The 20203-nt window shown below is 49.2% G+C and overlaps 1 protein-coding gene across 3 annotated transcripts in view; it reads left to right on the forward strand.

Annotated features, from left to right (window-relative positions):
- Window positions 1–20203, forward strand: part of BTBD11 (BTB domain containing 11) — a 256972-nt gene that overhangs the window by 215385 nt on the left and 21384 nt on the right. For 2 of the 3 annotated variants that reach the window (XM_016148052.2, XM_016148062.2), the window contains 7 exons: window positions 4763–4928; window positions 6913–7002; window positions 8902–9003; window positions 10868–10961; window positions 11078–11213; window positions 11866–12086; window positions 13554–13732. In XM_016148052.2, coding sequence (XP_016003538.1) covers window positions 4763–4928; window positions 6913–7002; window positions 8902–9003; window positions 10868–10961; window positions 11078–11213; window positions 11866–12086; window positions 13554–13732 — 988 coding nt within the window. The remainder of the gene's footprint in view (window positions 1–4762; window positions 4929–6912; window positions 7003–8901; window positions 9004–10867; window positions 10962–11077; window positions 11214–11865; window positions 12087–13553; window positions 13733–20203) is intronic. The other variant, XM_016148053.2, reaches the window with a different exon arrangement.

Below are 20203 nucleotides of genomic sequence, written 5' to 3' on the forward strand. Positions count from 1 at the left end.
GGGGCAGACTTAGATGGTGTCTAATCTGGGATCTTGAGAAGCGCTTTGACTGCAACGTTCTCTAGTCTCTGTGTCTCTGTATTTGGTTTTTCCAAATAGAATGTACTGTCTGCAAACAGTCCGCACCTTGCTTTGTAATTTATAGTAATGATTATGATATGAAATCTCTAACATTTAATGAGAGCTGTGTGCCAAGCTCTACACTCTTCTAAGCAGTGTACATGGATTATCTCATTTAATCCACACCGAGAATCCTAGGAGGAAGGTATTATGACTAAACTCATTTTACAGATGAGAAAACTGAACAACGAAAAAGGTTAAGTAACTGCCCCAAGATCACATAGCAGCTGAAGAGCAGAGCTGGGAACCAGAGATCATGCTCGCTTTAAAAATCAATAAATGAATGAAATGTGTCCAAGGCTTCACCAGCTTTCAATTGTCATCCGAGTGCATCTGGAGATCAGCAGAATGCATCAGCTCCCCGCCTCAGCACCACCTCCTTCCCAGGCAGAAAAGGCAATGCCTTTGCTGCGCTCAGGCCTGCAGGCCTCCTGGAAAACATCTTTCTGAAGTCTTGTACATGAACTGGCAAGAAGCCATTTGAGCCCGTCTCTTGGGGCCAGTGACCCTTGAGAAATCAGAGAAATTGACCACCTCGGTAGCTGACCTCTTACTTAAATTGATCAGATTTTTTTACAGCATCACTGAAAGCCACTGGAAGGTAAAGCACCAAGTTGATCACTTTCTGATGAAGCCCCAGGTGGCCGGCTTAATAGATTTCTGAATAAACAAGCCCTACACTTAGGAGGCCTGCATATTTGTCCTGGCCATAGGGGACCTGTTGGTCTTCAGTGGCAGAACCTTCAGATAGTTTCCAGAAAGGGTAAATGGAGCTCTGAGTCATGCTTAGAGGAATACTGCAGGAATTAAGATATTGCAGATTTCAATATTCTAACAAACCCTGTTGAACAGCCAGCTATTTTTTCACAGGCCTTTATGGAGAATGTTTCTTACCTGCTTTTGTTCCCTTGCCTGCCTTGGCTGGTAAAATTCAGTGACCAGAACCATTACTTGCTGGTATGACTGAGGGATCCTTGATAAACAGACATTTCCTAGGGCCTCCAGAATGAAAAGTGGGTGGTATATGGCTCACCTATCAGTTCATACCGTGTGCTTCGGGCGTATAAGACAGAGAAGGCAAGACAGGTGTGGTCCTGCCCGCCGGAAGCTGGCATCCTCGCTGAAAAGGCAAACTTTTTTAAAAAGTAAAATTAATAAATAAAATCTTCGTGAACAGTGAAAGGTGCTGGGGGAAGGATGAAACTGGCCTGGAGGCGGGGCGTGTAAAGAAGGAGAGTTGCCTTCCCTCCCTTAGAGGCACTGGTCAGAGAAGGCCTCCTTGGGACTTGACATTCGAACTCATACTTGAGTGAGAAGGAGCCAGCCCTGCATAGAGCCAGCGCAAGGGCATTCCAAGGAGAAGGAGCAGCAGGAGTAAAGTCCTCAAGTCAGGATAGACCTTGGCCTGTCGAGGGGACAGAGTGGGGGAGTTTCTGGTGCAGAGCTAGGGAGGAAGGAAGGTGTTGGAGGGCAGGGCAGGGCCCTGTAGGCCGTGCGTGGGGAGCTGGAGCCTCTTCTGAATACATGCAAAGGCACCGAAGGGTTTTAAGCAGGGGCATCACACGGTCCTCGTTATGTTTCAAGCTTCCTCCTCCCTTGCATAGATGGTTTGGATGCAGAGAAGAATGATGGCAGGAAGACCAGCTAGAAGGCTGCTGCAATAGCCTAGGCAAAAGATGCTGATGTTTGGGACCAGGGTCTGGACGGCGGAGGTGGAGAGAAGTGGATGGATTTGGAATTGGGGATTTAGGTGGCAGAATCGACAGCTTATGGAATGGACGTGGGCATGAGAGAAGGTTCCGGCCTGAGCACCTGGGTAGACAGTGGTGCCATTTATGGAGATCGGGTGGCGGGGCGACAAGTTTGGAGGGTAGGAAGTAGACCTGTGAATAAAAAGTTGGGACATGCTATACATTTGAGGGTCCAGGAGATAATCCAAGAGATGCGCCTGAGCAGGCAGTTGCATGCGTGGGCACGCCAGTGTGACAGGGAAGTGCCAGGCAGATCACCGGGGTAAAATCCTGGCTCCCTGCTTTGGGGCTCTGTGACGTAAGCGGTGTCCTCACCTCTGGAACGGGGCCCCCAATCACACCTACATCATTGGCTTGTGACGATCATATGAATTAATACATGGGAAAAGCTTAGATTTCCATCGTAAGTATTCAATAAATGTCAGCTTCCTATAATAACGATTATTACCATCATCTTAGCCACAGTCATCTTCTTGCCATTTGTCTCTTTCTAATTAAAATCAAGGACTTCCGTCGCCGGTAAACACTTCTGATGCCCTTGGAATTATTGGATTAGCAGCCTGGGAGCTCAATGAACTTGAGGTGGGGTCTGTGTCTCCCTCTCCTAGCCCCCTTGCATGGCGCCCACACACAGTAGGTGCTCAGTAACATTTACCCAGTCATGTGAAATTTAGCTTAAGTAAATTTCAAGGGGAAAAAAAAATGCTTCTTTTGAAGACTCAGTCCAGCACGGAGGAGAGCAGACGGGAAAGAGGAAGTTGCAAACTCAGTGAGGACGACAACTCTTTGCTCCCAGAAGGAGGCCCTCCATTTCACAAAGCAAACTCTTCCGGAATCAGATAGTCGTCTGTGAGAAGAAAAGTCTTCCTTACGCTCAGTCGAATCCGAGACCTCCCTGCGATTTGCACGCACACCCCCAATACAGGCTCCAGACACTTTAGTGTACCATATACAGACCAGACCCCTCCTTTCCCTCTCGGGGGGCCCCTGTGATATATGCCCCAGGACTTCGCTTGTCGCTCTCATGCTCTTCTCTCTGTCCTGTTCATTTGACCTGAAGCTTCTTCCTTAACTATACTGTAGGGGACGTAGGTTCTTCAGATGAAACCTGCCGCCATTCCAAGGATCTCCCCTCTTCCCCTGGAGACAGGTGCTGTCTACCCTTCAGTGGGATCCGTGGTCTCTTCTCATGTCCTTTTCAGATCATGGCAAGTGGTTCTGCCCATTCCCAGATTATTAAAAAAAAAAAAAAAAGTTGAATTTCAATTTCAGAGAAACAAAGAATTATGTTTTCATACAAGTTTGCCTCATGCAATATTTGCTAAATCTGGAGCCCTAGCTATGAGAGTCCCAAGTCCGAAGACCTGTGAACTGGGCCCTATGGCACAACCTCCTTGTACGCCCCCAGAAGTTCACACCTTGGACACCTGATGCCGTGGTCAGAGTCCCCCAGGCTTCCTCGACTCCTGGGGGAGATCTCAGGTTTCCAGAAGAGTCTTCCAACTGCCGTGGAGTGGTCTTGGCCAGTCCATCTGCTGTGAAAAGGTCTTAATCCTTGAGTCCAGGGTCCTGGTCAACTGTGGGGCCCCTAAATGCCTTTCATAGTTCCTCCCAGGGCTCTCATACGCATAGGCGCTTGGAGCCTGGCTTGACACACAGGTCCTAAAGTGTGCATGCAGGTTAGACCCCTGTCAACATCAAGCTTCAGGGCTCGGTTCTCTGCACTCCGTCTTCACTGCATCAGCGCCCCCTGGTGGCCAGAAGCAAATTCCTAGTGCCTCCTATTTGGGTGACCCTCACATCTTCTGCCACCCAGTCCCTCTTATCTCCTTATTTAAGACACAGCTCAGGGGTCACCTCCCCCAGGAAGCCTTACTGTATGATCCAGGCTCTGTTGGGTGCATGTCTCTGATCCCTCAATCATCGCATTTGCCACCTGGGATCATAATGAGCAGTGCCTGTGCCCTCTCCCCCTCTGGGCAGTGGGCCCCCCAGGGCTGGGACAATGACATATTTAGGTTTGTGTCTTCAGCACCTAGGGCAGAGCTTGTCCCAAACAGGTGCTCAATGAATGCTTGGTGAATTGATGTAATAACTGATCAGTTCACCGTGAGAAGGAAGTAACATCCTTTACAAGCACAGTTTGTAACACCTTCTTGAATCCATCGATTCTCCTCCCCATCCTTGCCCAGCCGGCTGGGTTCCGATGCACCTTACCATTTGTGCTCTCATTCCGTCGTGCCAGCTCTCTGCCGTGGTTCTGCTGCGAATGCAGAGAATCCACCTACTCTTCGTCCATTCAGCTAATGTTTTTTAACATCTCCATGTGCTGTGTGTCTGTCACCGGGCACTGGAGCACAGAGACACACTAGACAAGCTCTCTTCTCTCGGAAGTTCCCAGCCTGGAGAGGAAGTCAGGCAAGGAGAGAGGCAAATAGTATGCACTGTGATGGGGGGACAGGGTGACATGGTAGATACCCAATCCGGCTCTCCACAGGCTGCCTCGGTTCACACCCCAGCTTCACCACTTATCGGTGCCTGTATCCTCATGGTTAAAAGTGGGGTAATGATAGTACTTACCTCTCGGGATTGCATGAGGATTAAACAAATTAATTCATGTAAAGAGTACAGCCTAGCCCCTAGTAAACATTCAGTAAATAATAGCCATCATTATACTTAGCTCAGTATGCTGTGGGAGCACAAGGGAGAGGCAGCGGCCCTTATCAAGGGCAAAGGATCAAGACGCCCCCATTTTAACTGGAGTCTAAGAAGAAGCCGTGGACATAAAAAGCAAATGCATAGTCTCCTGGTGCTTCCTAACTCCTGTGGCCTTCCAGGACCAGTCCCTGGGGAAGCGGCTGCACCCAGCTCACCATCTCCTCCTTCCTTAGGGCCGACGACTGCTTCTTCGCTTCCCGGAAGCTGGACGCAGTGGCCATCGAAGCCAAGTTTAAGCAGGACCTGGGTTTCCGGATGCTGAACTGTGGGCGGACAGACCTGGTGAAGCAAGCGGTGTCCCTCCTGGGGCCCGATGGGATCAACACCATGAGCGAACAGGTACAGGGTGCTCTGAGTGTCTGAAAAGGCTCCCCCACCCCTTCACCATGGGCTCTGCCCCATCGCGGGGTGGAAACAGAAGGCACTGGACAGAGGCTCCCCCTACTGGTGATTTAGGGTGATTTTTTTTTAAATATCTTATAAAAATACTCTTATTCATCTTTATAGAAGTGGCACATGATTATTGCAGCTGAAGTGGAAAATAGAGAAAAAAATAGGCCTATTCCAGAAGGGAAATAATGCCATCACCCAGATAACCGTTATTTATATTTAGTATCTGTCCTTCAAGTTTTTTTTTTTTTTTCCAGCATGGTTAAAATTAGTTCTCTGCCTGCCTGTCTGCTACTGCCAACACAAGTCCAGGCAGACATTCACCAAACTTTCAGAGTATGTTTAAGATACACCATAGTCATTCTGGAGGACCCTAGGAGGCACCTCAGAGAGAGGCAGCTGTCCCGCAAGCCCCTGACCTGGAGGTACAGTGAGAGCCTGGTGGATCTTCTAATCAGGGAGACGCCCCCTGTGGGTGAAGATGTCAACGAGCGAGCAAACGAGAACAGTTTGCAATGTGAGGCTCAGGGAAGAGGCAGCAGCTGGTAACTTTCTCAAGCAACGCCAAGGAGCCCTGACACGCACACGCACGCACGCAGTTAATTTTATTTTTTAAAAACAGGGATTCGTTACACTTGGGGTTTTTTTCAATATTTTACATAAAGGTACTTTGTAATATCATCGACTATTTTTAACCGCTTTATTAAAAGCGACTTAAAATGCTCGTGTTATTTTTTCAGTTAACCACGCCTCAGTTGTTGGATATTTAGTTTGTTTCTAATTACTTATATCAATAATGCTGAGCTACATAAACTTAAGCAAGTCTTTGTTCAAATCTGTGTTTATTTCATTAGGGAGATTCTTAAAAATAGAAATAGTGGCTCAGACACATCAAAGTTAAGGTTTTTTTAATCTCGAATTACTTTCTCGGAGGCTTTCTTTCCTATACACAACCTCCAACTATATTTATTCCCTATTTACTTATCTTTTACCTGTTTTTCATTGGAGCTTTCCTATCTTTCTTTTTTTCTTAGAAGACCTCTTTACATTTTAGTCATATAACCCTTTATTATAATGAACAAATATGGCTTACCTCTTAATTTTGCTTGTAATGTTTTTAATTTTATCTCCTCAATGCCGTAACGGTTTTCTTTTGTGATTTATGTCCAGAAGTCTTTTGTGGTTTTAATTTTTTCTCTATATCTTTAATCAAACTAGAAATGGTTTTTTTTTTGGTGTATGGTATGTGATAAAGCTCTAACTTGAACATTCTGCCAAACAGCTGCCTTTGCAACACTGTTTATTGAAAATTCCACCCTTTCCTTCTGTTGCTTGTGGTACTTTGTAATAAGCAGGAGTTATGGGAAAATATGGAATTTCTGAAAGCGATTCCTTCTTCGCTTGCCTTTTGCTTGTAAAGGATAATGTCAAGCCAGGTGTCAGTGATGGGAGGTAGGATATGCTCAGAGGCATCCAATTTCCCTTGACACTGTCCGGCAGCTCATATAAAGATGACACTTGTTATATTGCAAAAGAGAAAATGTCAAGGAAACAGTATCTTTCAGTTGGATAGCTTAGGGGCTGGTGTTGCAGAATCCAGAAAGTTCCTAAGAGCTTTAAGTTGAAAGCAGCCACTTATTTTAGCAAACACTCTTAGGTCTGTTGCACCCTAAGACAGACTAATGAAAATCCTCCCAAGATAAATGCAAAAAAAAAAAAGAGGCAATTTATGCTCCCTTCTTGCCTCCATTTTGGTTTTCAAACTACGAAGGATTGTGGCCATATGTGTCCTGGGGCTGTTTATTTGTTTCATGCTGGCTTTGGACAACAAGCATAGCCTTCTACACAGAAGTGAGATTGTCCTTTTGTTCTCGTCCAGTGACACAGTCACCTGGTAAACCTTCTTCATTCTCTGGTTTTTAACTCACCGCAGGGCATGACCCCCCTGATGTACGCCTGCGTCCGTGGGGACGAGGCAATGGTTCAGATGCTGCTGGATGCCGGAGCTGACCTGAATGTGGAGGTGAGGGGTGCAGCGGGCTGCAGGGCCCCTCTGCCTGGCAGTTCCCAGGGGAAGGCGAGCAAAGAGAGGGGGGCTTTTTACTTCAGAGAGCCATGGCCGAGAGAGCGCTCGGTCCAGCAAATCGGGCAGACCAGCTGATGGAGTTCCTCCATCCCCAGGCCCCAGCCCAACCAAACTGCGCATGTATATTTTCACTTCAAAACAACTAACCGCTCTACAAAGAAGACCGCCTTCTCCTTGGCTCAACTGTACCAAGTTCCCGATTCTTACTGCCAATCCATTCCTTCTGGGTTCAGGGCAGAGAGAACTCTCCTGAGCCATCAGCCCCTTCCCTCTGCCTAGTGGCAAAGCCCGCCCCTGGCCCCTGGGCCGTCCCCTCCCCCATCACATCCTGATTGGCTCTCCTGGTTGGCTGAGTTCGAGCCCCAGGGCTTAAAGCTAATCACAAAGCTTTCTTGAGGCAGTGTGGTCGAGTGGAAAGCACATCCCCACAAGCTCTAGAGTTTGACACTGGGGTTCAAATTCCGAAACTGCCACATTTTAGTAACTTGCTTTTGTGCTTAGACAAGTAGTTTAAACTTTCTGAGCCTCGGTGTCCCCATCTGCAAAGTGAGAGGATAATCACACCCATCTCAGAGAGCTGTTGGAAGAAATCAGTACAGAGACTACCTGGCATACGTTTGGGACTCCATTAATACTGGCTCCCCCACGTACACATCAAGGGTTGTAATAGTTGCAATCACACTTTTTGCCATGTTCTACGCTGTCTTAAGACCCACGATCTCCGACAGCCAGGTATTGGCACCCTTGGAGGCTGGAAAGATCGGCATGCTGCAACCCTAACTCAGGACCTTGGAAAACCGTTTTAGTTCAAAATTAGACGTTCTTATAGTTTTAGTGCTGTGGATTTATTTGGTTTGGGTTTTTTTTTAGGGGTTTTTGTTTGTTCGTTTGTTTAAGTGAGTTTTATATTCATCTGAGGAAAGCAGGCAAGAGACATGGTTTTGGATCCAGAACCACTATGGATCTTACAAGTTTCAAGTATTGGGGATTTTCCTCCCCCTGTTATGAATCCCCAGGCACTGTGCAGACCTAGCTCAAGGCCTTCCCCCTGCGGGTGATGAGTGAACTCAACTACTCTGAATTAAATAGGCGTCGTGGTTATTTATTTGGCCCCAGGAATGTTTGAAAGAAAAGCCACGTGTGGGTGCCAGTCCTGCAGGACCCCAACCGTCAGCTGCCCTGACGCCTCTCTCTTGGCCTGGGGTGTTTTGAGGCCCCCATATCAAAAGACCAATATCAGATTGCTCATTCATGGTGCGTCCAGGGCAGGCTTTTGTTCCTCATTTCCAGTAGCGTGAGGGTCCTTGTCAACCAGGAAGCCAATGGAAGAGTGAAACGAGGACAGTGTGGGGTCAGCCGTGACCAGATGGTGACATTCCTCCATCAGATGGGTGATGATCTTCCCTGTCTCGAAAGCTTGAACCAGCCCTCCCCTTGCCCGGAGTTTGCCACCGCTGAGAATTCCTCCTGAAGGTGTGGGTGTGATTAACGTCAGTGGCATCTCACGCTCCCCGACGCCTTGTCATTCTCAGAACCACCACCCTTCCTTAAGCAGGAAGAGGAGGCAGGCAGGTGAGCCGGCGTACTGGAGCCGCCAGCACCGCTCCTCCAGGGCACCACAGAGGTGGCCCGAAGTCATCCGCTTACTTCCCTTCGGATGAGAGGCAAAGGAGTCCTTGTTCTTCGCGGCCCCTCTCCGCCACCATTTCCCAAGGCGCCTTCCAGGATGTCCTCCTGTTCGCCTCTAGCCCACATGCCCAGCCACAGACAGGTCGGATTTGCTAGTCTAAGTATTATGAAGGTCACATATTGAAAATAACTTCGATTTGTTTATAGGTTGTCAGTACTCCTCATAAATATCCATCCGTCCACCCTGAGACCCGCCATTGGACGGCTCTGACTTTTGCTGTGTTGCATGGACATATTCCTGTAGTTCAGGTATTAACGTATTTCCCTATCCACATCTGACCCTTAATTTTACCTCTTCCATTATGCAAATCTGTACCCCTCCCAGCATGCACATTCGCTAAGAGATTCATATTGGTTAATTGCAAATAAATATAGCATATTCATATCATATGAATGAAAATACCATGTCTAATGATGTGTAGGTCCTGGCTTTAACCAATATGAAATTATCATGTACCCACATGCAGCCTCACACACAGGGTGACCAACCTACAGAATCGTTCCTGGTTGCTCGGGGGTGGGGCCTGAGCTGTGGTTTTGTGGACTGGTTCATTTTATTTGTCATAACGTGAACATAAAACTTGGCTGGTGTGAGACCTTAGAACCTCCCCCTTAGGTGTGACCCCAGTGTTTGTGTAGAGTCTAGTGGTTTCCAAGCAGTGGAAAGAAGCATCCAAGTCACTAAGGCAACGGTTCCTAAAGACACTTGCTTGGATCCCAGTTCTTGAGAATATCCTCATCCGAGGTCCTTTGGGCACATAAATGTGTATCGCTTGCACCTTTTCTGGCTGTTATAGAGTTGGTGTTCGGTGAATAGCCATCCGGTACATTCTAGATCTTAAACGTGGTCTTCACTTCACCGGAAAAGAGAGATCAGCATCCAGGTCCGCGACCACACCTGAGCCCCCAGTGAGTGCTGAGCTTCGGGTACCTCGAGAACTCACATCCTCTTATGTGGTCCAGGCCTCTGAGGATCATGCAGAGCAGGGAACAGTGTTACAGGGACCACCGGGCAATGCTGGAATCCTTGATTGTTTCCTAGGTCATGGGAATTCTGAAGACAGATCCACAGTCATGTTTCCAGAAGCTGAATGTGTGATGTGTCACAGTGAGACCTGGCTTCTGTCTGTAGAACATCCTTCCCAGACCCTTCCTTGGGGAGGGATCTAAGAAGGGGTTGGAGGGTGGCCGGGTACAGACAGATGCCATCCCTTAGCATGCAGTGGCATCCCCAGCTTTTCAATCAGGAATCAGAGCAGTGGGCGGCCAAACAAACCAAACAGAAGTCAGACCACCTCTCTGCTGCAGGTGCACATGTCATGGAATGCCAAGTAGGCAGCCCCTTCCTGCTGTGCCCTCGGGGAGCCCCAGATGGGTCATAAAGAAATCAGATTCCCCCCACCCCCCATCCCATTTCACATCTGCGACAGCACATTCACTGTGAGTGAGGATCTGGCATGGACAGAATCTCAATTTTTAAGAAGCCCAGATACACAGAATGGAGTCCTATAAAGCAAAATTTTTACAGGCTCACTCTGCCACTTTATTCATTGATCCTGGTGGCTAGGAAACTCAGCATTTGCTGAACTGTTCTGAGAGCTATTTAAAGTGTTCTAGAAGGGATTCTTGCCCTGGTTGGCCCAGCTGCTCCCAAAAGTCCTTCAGAACGCCTGATTCTGTAGGCCTGAGATACCACGCTAATGCGCTCCGACCCAAAGAGGGAGTCTTCCAGCACTCTGGTGCCATGGCCTCTAGCTCGGTGCTTCTAGAATGTTAACATCTGTGCAGATCTCCTGGAGGTCTTGTCAAAATGCAGACTCTCATTCAGTGGGTCTGGGGTGGGGCCTGAGAGCCAGCATGCCCAGTGAGCTCCCAGGTAACACGGACGGTGCTGGTCCGTGGACCACGCTTTGAGTAGCCGCAGGCTCTAGAAGACAGGAGGCTCTCGGTTCACCCTGGAGGCGCCATGGCTCTCCCCTCCCTGAGCACGTGGTCACTGACCCGGAGAGAGAGCAGGGACACTAGAATTGCTCCAATTTCCACCACCTTTTTTCGGACACCTCCTCACCGTGCACGTCCTTTAAACACCTCAATGGCCACTCTTCCTCCACAGCTCCTCCTGGATGCTGGGGCCAAGGTGGAAGGCTCCGTCGAGCACGGCGAAGAGAACTATTCAGAAACGCCCCTGCAGCTCGCAGCCGCCGTGGGTAAGAGCTACTGACCGTGGCCCCAGCCAAGGGGCCCCGGCACCCTGGCCCTCGATGTGTCTGCGACTGTATCTTTGCTTTGTTCGCTTATAAAACCCCCTTCTCTGGGCTTGCAGGCAATTTTGAGCTGGTTAGTTTGCTGTTGGAGCGTGGCGCGGACCCCCTGATAGGAACCATGTACAGGAATGGAATTTCTACAAGCCCCCAGGGTGATATGAACTCTTTCAGCCAGGCTGCCGCCCACGGACACAGGTAGGCTAGGACGGGCCGGAGCCACGAGGTCCCCAGTGGTGCTTGTTAAAAATGCAGATTCCCAGGCCTACCCCAGACCCGCTGCATCTCTGGATGTGGGGCCCAGAGGCAGTCCAGGCCCCAGCCTGGCCCGCGTGGCCTTCACGGCCAGCTTCCTGTGCGAGCCCACTTCACGCAGCACACGGCCACTCTGACTGGCTCATTTTGTCCTTTCCTGGCCAGCGCTCACCTCGCAGGGACTTCAGAAGTGACATGAGAAGAATTCATTTAAAAAATAATAAAACCCCTCACGTTTGGTGACTTCCCTTCTACCATTCCTTCAGGATCGACACCATCAGGTTTTACTACACGTAACCCCAAGTACAGCCAGTTCCCCCGTTTTACAGGGGTTAAAAGGGCAGAGTTCCAGAGCCTTCTAGATACTTGAGGAAAACACTTAGCTCCCACTTGTCCTTGAGGAGACTCGGCCAGTTGTGCCCCCGCCGTCTCCTCCCTTCCCAAAACACAGTGCCTGCGGTCGAGGCTGTGAAACCTCCATCCCGGAGCTGTTCCCATCATTCCCTTGTCCCCAGGGACTCGTCCCCAGCTTCCCCCGCCCCAGCGAAGCCCTTCCATCTCTGAGTGTCTTCCTCTCTGGGTTTATGATTGACAGGAATGTGTTCCGCAAACTGCTTGCTCAGCCAGAGAAGGAGAAGAGTGACATCCTGTCCCTGGAGGAGATTCTGGCTGAGGGGACGGACCTGGCAGAGACAGCCCCGCCCCCCCTGTGTGCCAGCCGCAACAGCAAAGCCAAACTGAGAGCCCTGAGAGAGGCCATGTATCACAGCGCTGAGCATGGCTACGTGGATGTCACAATTGATATCAGGAGCATAGGTCAGTCTGGGCGCCGTCTGCCGCTGGGCACGGCACCCCTGCCCGGCTCTAGGTCTCTCTCTCTCACTGTCTCCTATACATACGTGCGCGCGCACACACACACACACACACACACACACACACACACACACACACCACGTGGGCCCACAGCACCCTACCAGCCCCAAAGACCCAACCTCAGGTCACTTCCCATGATTCCCAGACTCTGGACCCTAGGAAGTCAGGAATTCGAATCACCTGGGAGCTTGTGTGAATACAGATTGCCAGGCCCTACACCCAGAGGCTCTGCTGCCGAGGGTCTGGATGGACAAAGGCCGGAAATCTTTATGTTTAACAACCATCCCAGGTGGTTCCCAGCGGTTGGGGAATCACTGCTCAGGGCACCCGAATGCGTGAAGCTGCGGTGGGGTTCACCCACTCAGCTTCTGGGGGCAAAGCCACTCCCAAGAAATGTTCAAGGTGGCTCGTCCTCGACTGAGCTAGCTCAGAGCCACCTCCTCCAAGCGAGCGTGCGGGGACCAGGCTAACCCGGCCTTCATTAATGGCATCAGTCCCCACGTGGGAACAGTGGGACCTCGCCTAGCTCGTAACGCAGGGGGCGGCAGGTCGAGGTAGACTGAGCGCCTGAGAAGGGGCCTCCTGACGCCGTTCTGGAAATGGGCCTCCCCCGGAGTGGCTGTCTAGTATGTGGGACGTCTATGCCAGTGTCCCGAGAGCCTGTTTAGCATGACGATACAACTTGAGACTGACTGGTCGGCTTGTTATACACAGTAGCGAGATGAGCGTGATCTCTTGTCTGCCTCGCCATGAGAGGGGAGAAGCGCGTCACAGCAGTCGGCTGTTGGAGGGGTTTCAGTTAAAGCAGGACGCCCTGATGAGGTGCCTGCAGATGGAAAGGTTGTTTCAGCAGCAGCAATAGCCTCCCCCTTCTCCTTATTCAGACGTAAATATCAGTCCCAGGCAGCGCAGTCGATGGTGAAGCCCACCCGTGGCTGGCTGTCACCGGCTCGGGGCTCTCCGCTCTCACCTGGGCACGGATGTGGGATGTGCCGTCCAGTCCTGGGCAAGACTCTGCCCCTGCCTGAGCTCCTCCGTGCCCAGAAAGCAGAGGGGCTGTAGACGAATGAAGTCAGCACTCAGAAGTGTGTAATAGGTATAAGTCATGGTAATTCCAATATTCCACACCATAATTATACGTTGTAAAACGCAGCCCCTAATAACATGAGTTGCATGCGGAAATGGACACCCATAGTTAGGGGAATTGAATTATGACCTTTAATTTCAATTTCTGCAAGTCTTTAGGGGGAAAAAACCAACACTGGCTCTATTCATCCCAAGTCTGTCTCTCGGTCTCATAATTCGCTAATGTTCTGGGGAAAGGCCAAGCTCTGCAGAAAAACACGCCTTCTCTTCTGGTTGTTTTCTGCCTTGCCCTCTCCTCCCCGCCCCGCCCCGCCCCCCCCCCAGGTGTCCCGTGGACCCTGCACACGTGGTTGGAGTCTTTGCGGATTGCCTTCCAGCAGCACCGCAGGCCCCTCATCCAGTGCCTGTTAAAGGAATTTAAGACCATCCAGGAGGAAGAGTACACGGAGGAGCTCGTCACCCAGGGCCTGCCCCTGATGTTTGAGATCTTGAAAGCGAGCAAGGTACGTACGAGGGGTTCGATACCACCGTGGGCACTGGCAGAGAACAAGGCTGGAGTTCAAAACCTCGGTGGTCCCTTAGCCAGATCCCTGAGGTCACGGCCTGCTGGCTAAAGCTGCCCGTGCAGTCATGGGGGGCGCGTGTGTGTTGGGGGGCACATGTTATGTTCCGAAGCACTTGGGCCCATGGGACAAAGTAGAAAGATAACGTCTAACCCAGGGAACTTGCACGAAAGCTGGGGAGATAATAATACTCCACAGCCCTGACAGCAGCAGCTGGGGGCGGGGAAGAAGGGAGGGGCCTTTGCCAGGACGTGTGGGCTACAGCCTGCTCCCTGGCAGCTGTTCTGATCATGGAAGGTGACGGGAGCCAGAGATGGAGCAAGCGGTAGCTCCTTGTAGGAAGGGGCAGTCTGGGGAGAAGGGTGTGTTCAAAAGTCCCCTTTGCTCTTATTCGGGGTTCAATGGCGGACCCTACTGGTGAAAGGTGGCATTGCACATCACGTCTACCTGGCATAAGATAAAAAAAGAGGTGATAAATAAATCCCCCGGGGCTGTAGTGTGAGGTCAGGCGCTCCCCAGGCAAGGGTCGTCCTCCTGTGGCCGGCTCCTGTGGGTTTCTTTTGCTTTTCTTTTCCCAGGCGCTTGAGAGGGAAGCGTAGACTATTGATTTGAAATGTTTCCTTTTTTTTTTTTTTTTTATGCATTTGATACGATACATATCCTTCTCAGCTCGACGCTAGCCAGCCACGTCCCACAGATCGGATTGTTTTGTTTTCATTCCGTTCAGTGTGTCTTTTATTTCCCTTGAAACTTCCTTTTGGACTTATAGATTATTTAAAACGGTGTTATTCCATTTCCGAGTGTTTGGAGGTTTTTCTGTTATCTGTTATTGATTTCCAGTTTGATTCCATTGTGGCCAGGGAACACATTCTACATTATTTCCTTGTAAATCCTTTTAAATTTTTGAGATTTTTTTTTTTTCGTATGGTCCAGGATATGGTCTGTCTTGATGTCGTTTCGAGGGACACTTGAAAAGATGTGCTTTCTGCTCTCGTTGAGTGGCGTGTTCTGTAATTGTCAATAAGATCCTCTCGGTCGATGCTGCTATTGAGTTCTATACCCTATAGATGTTTCCGTCTAGTTACTCTATCAGTTGAGAGAGGGATGTTATAAGTCCAACTATAATTGTGGATTTGTCAATTTCCCCTTTCAGTTCTATCGGGTTTTGATTGACATGTTTTTCAGCTCTGTTGTTTGGAGTCTTAACCTTTTTGTCATTAAGTAATGCCCCTCTCTGCTTCTGCTAATTTTCTTTGCTCTGAACTCTCCTTAATCTAATATTAATATAGCCACTCCTGCTTTCCTTTGATTAATGTTTGATATTTTTTTCCATCCTTTTACTTTCGGCTTGCCTACATCGTTATATTTGAAGTTAGTTTCTCGTAAATAGCACGTAGTTGGGCTTTCCATCCACTCTGCCAATCTCTTTTAATTGGAACATTTAGACCATTTATATTTTATTCAATTATTGATACTTGAAGGCTTAAGTCTGCCATCTTATTTTTTTGTTTTCTGTGTGGTCCCTCTGTCTTTTGTTTCTCTTCTTTCCCCTGCCTTCCCGTGGACTACTTGAACATTTTTTTAAATTCCATTTTCATTTGTCTGTAGTGTTTTCGAGTGTATCTCATTGTGTAGCTTTTGTGGTGGTTGCCCGATGGATTACATTATATATACACATAATATCAGCGTCTACTGCTGTCATCATTTTAGCAGTTCAAATGAAGTATAGAAACTTTACTTCCCGTTATGGTCTTTTACCTTCTCTCATTTATGACAGAGCTGTCTTTAAATATTTCATCCGTATACGTTTAGAGCCACATCAGGTAGTAGTTATAATTTTTGTGTCAACCATCAAACATAATTAGGAAACACGAGAAGAAAAAGAAAACCTGTTATATTTGCCCGTATTTTTGCTTACCATGTTCTTTCTTCCTTCCCGGTGTTCCAAAGTTCTCCCTTTTGTCCTTTCTTTTCTGTTTAGAGAACTTCCTTGTGCCATTCCTTTATGGTCGGTCTCCTGGTGACAGATTCTCTTAGTTTTCCTTCATCTGAGACTTCCCTTTTATTCCTAAAGGATGTGTCCACTCATTGTTTACTTCATATTTTCTTAAATCATATATTACTGCCACAAATGGAAAGCCCTCATCACTTGTCATGAATAGAAGGTGCATGTCAAAATAAATGGGTGATGATGTAAAAGCACTTTAAGGTCATGTGTTCAATTTCATCTTATACACAACTCCGGGGGGCGGATGTGACAGACGAGAGGCTTCACACTGACCTCATGAATCCCTCGGGGGCCGTACAACCTTCCCACATCCTCCACCTTCTCCTCAACCTTTTCCAGGCGTGCTCCAGCGGAGGGGGGCTCGCGGGTGGCTCACAGGTCAGCCCAGCCTATTCCACAAGGGAGGGGCCCATCTGTAGGGACGAATCGCTGTTGAGAGGGATCGAGACAAAGAACTCACTGCCAGTGACCCTGGAAAGCAGCAGGAATCCCACATCCTCTCGGTTCTGAAATGCAGCTTTTTTTCACCTTTTTGCATTTCTCAATTTGAAATGTGTCTTAAAAATGGATGTATCTGTTTATTGCAGTGAGTTTTTTCTCCTCCTAAAAGCTGCCAGTAATTCTATGACATTTTAGAATCTCAGAAAATAGAGATTAATTTTAATTATGGGAGATGGCCTGTTTGGGGGGGTTCAAAAATGGTCAAATATTAACATTTCCCATTGGTTCGACGTCATGGTATATTATGACGCATTGTCCGTTCTAACCTTTATAACGACATCACGAAGCAGGTGTTCTTAACCCACTTTGGAAGAGAACATCCATTAGCTGCGTGCTGTGTGCTCGGCCTGGCCAGACTCCCACCCACCTCCCCGCACCCAGCACCTCACCAGCCCACACCTCCCTCTGCCCCCCAGGTCGGAGCCTGCCTGCAGAGCCTGCCCCGCCGCCCCTGAGGGATGAGGCTGGTGGCCCCCGTGATGTAAAAGCACTGTGCTTAAACATGCTGCTCAGAGGAGAACAGGGGTCTCTGTCTCTGCACAGCCCCCTCCCATCCCCCCGGCCCTACCCCTGCTGCCCAAATGGAGTGAGCCTCAAGTCTGGTTCATTCCACTCTGCTCTCTTCAGGTTTGGGTCCAGACCTAACTGAACCCAGAGGGTCACCCCCGTTCACTGCCCCAAACTGACCCTCTAACCCAACAGGCCTCACCTACTAGAGCTGTTAACTGATGCTGATTACAGCATCACTCACCCTCAGAGGAGACAGTTTCTCGAGTCCCGATTTGTTTTGGGTGCTGGGTAACCACAGAGAATTATACCAACAGTCCCGCCACCTGGAGGAAGCGTGCTGGGAAGGGCACAGAGCAGACACTTTGGCGGACACAGGTGAATTCAAAGACACAATGGGGAGTTTTCCCCATAGGGCTCTGGTCTCTGAAAGAGAAGCAACCAGAAAGGCTATACACAGTGTCCGGCACTCAGGGCTAGCCAGTGCCTGGCACTTAGGAGATGCTCAGTAAATAGTAGAAAACATAATTAACGGATGAATGGATGCGTGGTTTAGTGCGTGGGGAAAGGTTCATAGTCACAAAACCTTTAGGGCGGGGGTGGGGGCAGCGAATGAATTAAGGCCAGGGAACTGCCCGTGTTCACCGTGACCCTCCACCCTTCCTCTCTCTCCCCCGCCACCGAACTTCTAGTGCTTTCATCGTAATTATCCTATTTCCTCACTGGGCAGATTTTAAATAATGGACTTTATTTTCTGGAAAAGTTTTAGATTTACAGGAACATTTCAAAGATAGCACAGAAAGTACCCAGAAGACCCTTCACCCACTTTCTCCTATTATTAACATCTTACATTCCTGTGGAGCATTTGTTATAATTCATGAACCAAACCGATACATTATCGTTAGCTAAATTCCATACTTTATTCCTGTTTCCTTCGTCGTCGTGGAATGTCTTTTTCTGCTCTAGGATCCCGTCCAGGACATTAGAGCACATTCAGTTGTCATGCTTCCTCAGGTTCCTCTTGGCCGAGACAGTTTCTCGGGTTTTCTTTGTCTTTGATGACCTTGACAGTGCTGGGGAGGACTAATGAGGAGTTTTGTAGGGTGCTCTCTAGGGGAATATGTGATGTTTTTCCTCGTGATTAGACTGGGCCTCTGGTTTGGTTCGTCCCCCAGAGCTAAAGTGCCATTCTCATCACATGGCATCAAGAGTTCATTACATTATATCAGTAGGAATTCCACTGTGGATGGTGGCCTTGATCACCTGGCTGAGGTAACATTAGTCAGGTTTCTCCACCGCGAGCTCACTCTCCCTCTCCCCCTCTTTCCGGCCTGTACGCTTTGAAATCAAGTCACTGTGTGCAGCCCTCACTTGGGAGTGAGCAGTTATGCGCCTCCCAGATAATGGCTGAGTATTTGAGGACTGCCCATTTGGGAGCAGACATGGCCGGCCCTTGTCTTTACCTTCTCAGGTGACATACGAAAGTTAGGAAGCGAGGTTGAGCCCCGAGTCCCTGGAGAGGAGGGCTCTTGCCCTGCCCGCTTCAGCTGCCCTGGGGACAGCTCCTTTCATGGAGCAGGACACCTTTTCGATGCTTCATAAGTACCTGTTAAAACAACCACCACCTCCAAGAAAAAAAAAAAGCCCTACAGAGGGGTCCGCTGTCTGCTCAGGCCCCTCTCAGAGGCGACCAAGTCCAGGAAATGGATTTTCTTTCCTTCTTCCTGAGTGGATAACACCGGAGCTGACTCACCAGCCAGGCGCACACAAGACAGACCCGGGTCCTCGTGAGACCAGCGCCATCCATCACACTAAGTGCACAGAGCACCGTGCGGAGCAGAGGCCTCGGCTTTTGGTGGGATCCGCACGTACCTCACTGAGTGCCCACAGTGTGTCTGGCATTCTGCGGTCACAGGGACGAAACGTGGTGCATCTGAGGCAGACTCGACGCTGGTCACACTAAGTGTTCTGTTGCTGCGGCAACAAATCGCCACAACTTAGAGGCCGAAGACGCCGCCTGTGGTCTCGCGGTTCTCATGGGTCAGAAGCCCGGGCACTGTTCTCACAAGGCCAAAATCAAGGTGGCAGCAGGGCTGGGATCCTTTCTGGAGGCTCTGGGGCGGACTCTCCCCGCAAGCTCATTCAGGTTTGGGCAGCATTCAGTCCCTTGCGGTTATAGGACTGAAGTCACATTCCCCTGCGGACCGTCAGCCGGACGTCCCGTTTGGATCCCAGGGTTACCATCTGCTTTCCCTCTGAAGCTCGCTGTGTGGCTCCTTCTCCGTCTTCCAGCTACAACACTCCACGTCCTCGAGCCTCCAACCCCCCTGACTTCCTCTCCTGCATCATTTCTGCTTCTGATTTTTTTTTCAATGACAGTTGTCGAAACAATATTAGTTTCAGGTGTTCAGCATGCCTCATCTTTTCTGAATTCTTCCGCCTCTAATTTTAGGGGCCCATGTGATTACATTGGGCCTACCCAGATAATCCAGGAGAATCACCCTCTTTAAGGTCAACTAATAATTAACTTCGGTTACTCCTTCAGAGTCCCCTTTGTCCTGTAAGGGAACATATTCACAGGTGGGATTTCTCATGATACAGTCCTGGGGATTAGGGCATAATTCTGCCTGCCACACAGTGCTTCTCAGGCATTCACGTACGTGGGAGTCACCTGCAGAGGTGTTACAGTGGATGCCGATTCCATGGGCCTGGGGTAGGAATCTGCACTCCTGTGCTCTCTGCTGTAGACCAGAAGGAACGAATTTACAGCCCCCGGCCGGGGTCAAACCCAAGACAGAATTTCAACACCTGAAGCCGGTGGTTCCCAAACCTAAGGGAGCATCAGAATCGCCAGGAAACTTGTGAAAATTCAGATTCCTGGGCCCCACTCCCAGCATTTCTGAATCAGGAGGTCTGGGATGGGGCCTGAGGATCAGCAATTCCTAACAGGCTCCCAGGAGATGCCAATGCTGCTGGTATGGTGACCACACTTTGAGAACCACTGCATGAAGCCAGGAGACAGGCATTCCCTTGGCGTGTTAAGTGAGAGGAGCACTTAACACCTTTTGTTTGTAAAGGCCTCATCTTTGAAAGCAGAGTCCCTCTTCCATCCAATATGGCTGCATTTCCTTAGGCACCTCTGTGGGTCTCGTCTGAAGTGACGAGGTGACTTTTGGGATCTCGTTCGCTTTAATCAAAGGGTTGGATTTTCTTTTCATGTGCTGAGCTGTATCCTTCTGCTTTGAGAGCACAAATGAGTAGATTCATAAATAGCTTGAACCACCAACATCATGAGTTGTCCCAAACCCATCTTTTAATATCAAAAAAAAATTTTTTTTTTTACAAAGGCAACACTTGTTTGTTGTAGAAAATGTAGATAAAAAAGAAAACATAAT

This window comes from Rousettus aegyptiacus, unplaced genomic scaffold (genome assembly GCF_014176215.1).
Source record: "Rousettus aegyptiacus isolate mRouAeg1 unplaced genomic scaffold, mRouAeg1.p scaffold_m13_p_2, whole genome shotgun sequence".
Lineage (NCBI taxonomy): Eukaryota > Metazoa > Chordata > Mammalia > Chiroptera > Pteropodidae > Rousettus > Rousettus aegyptiacus.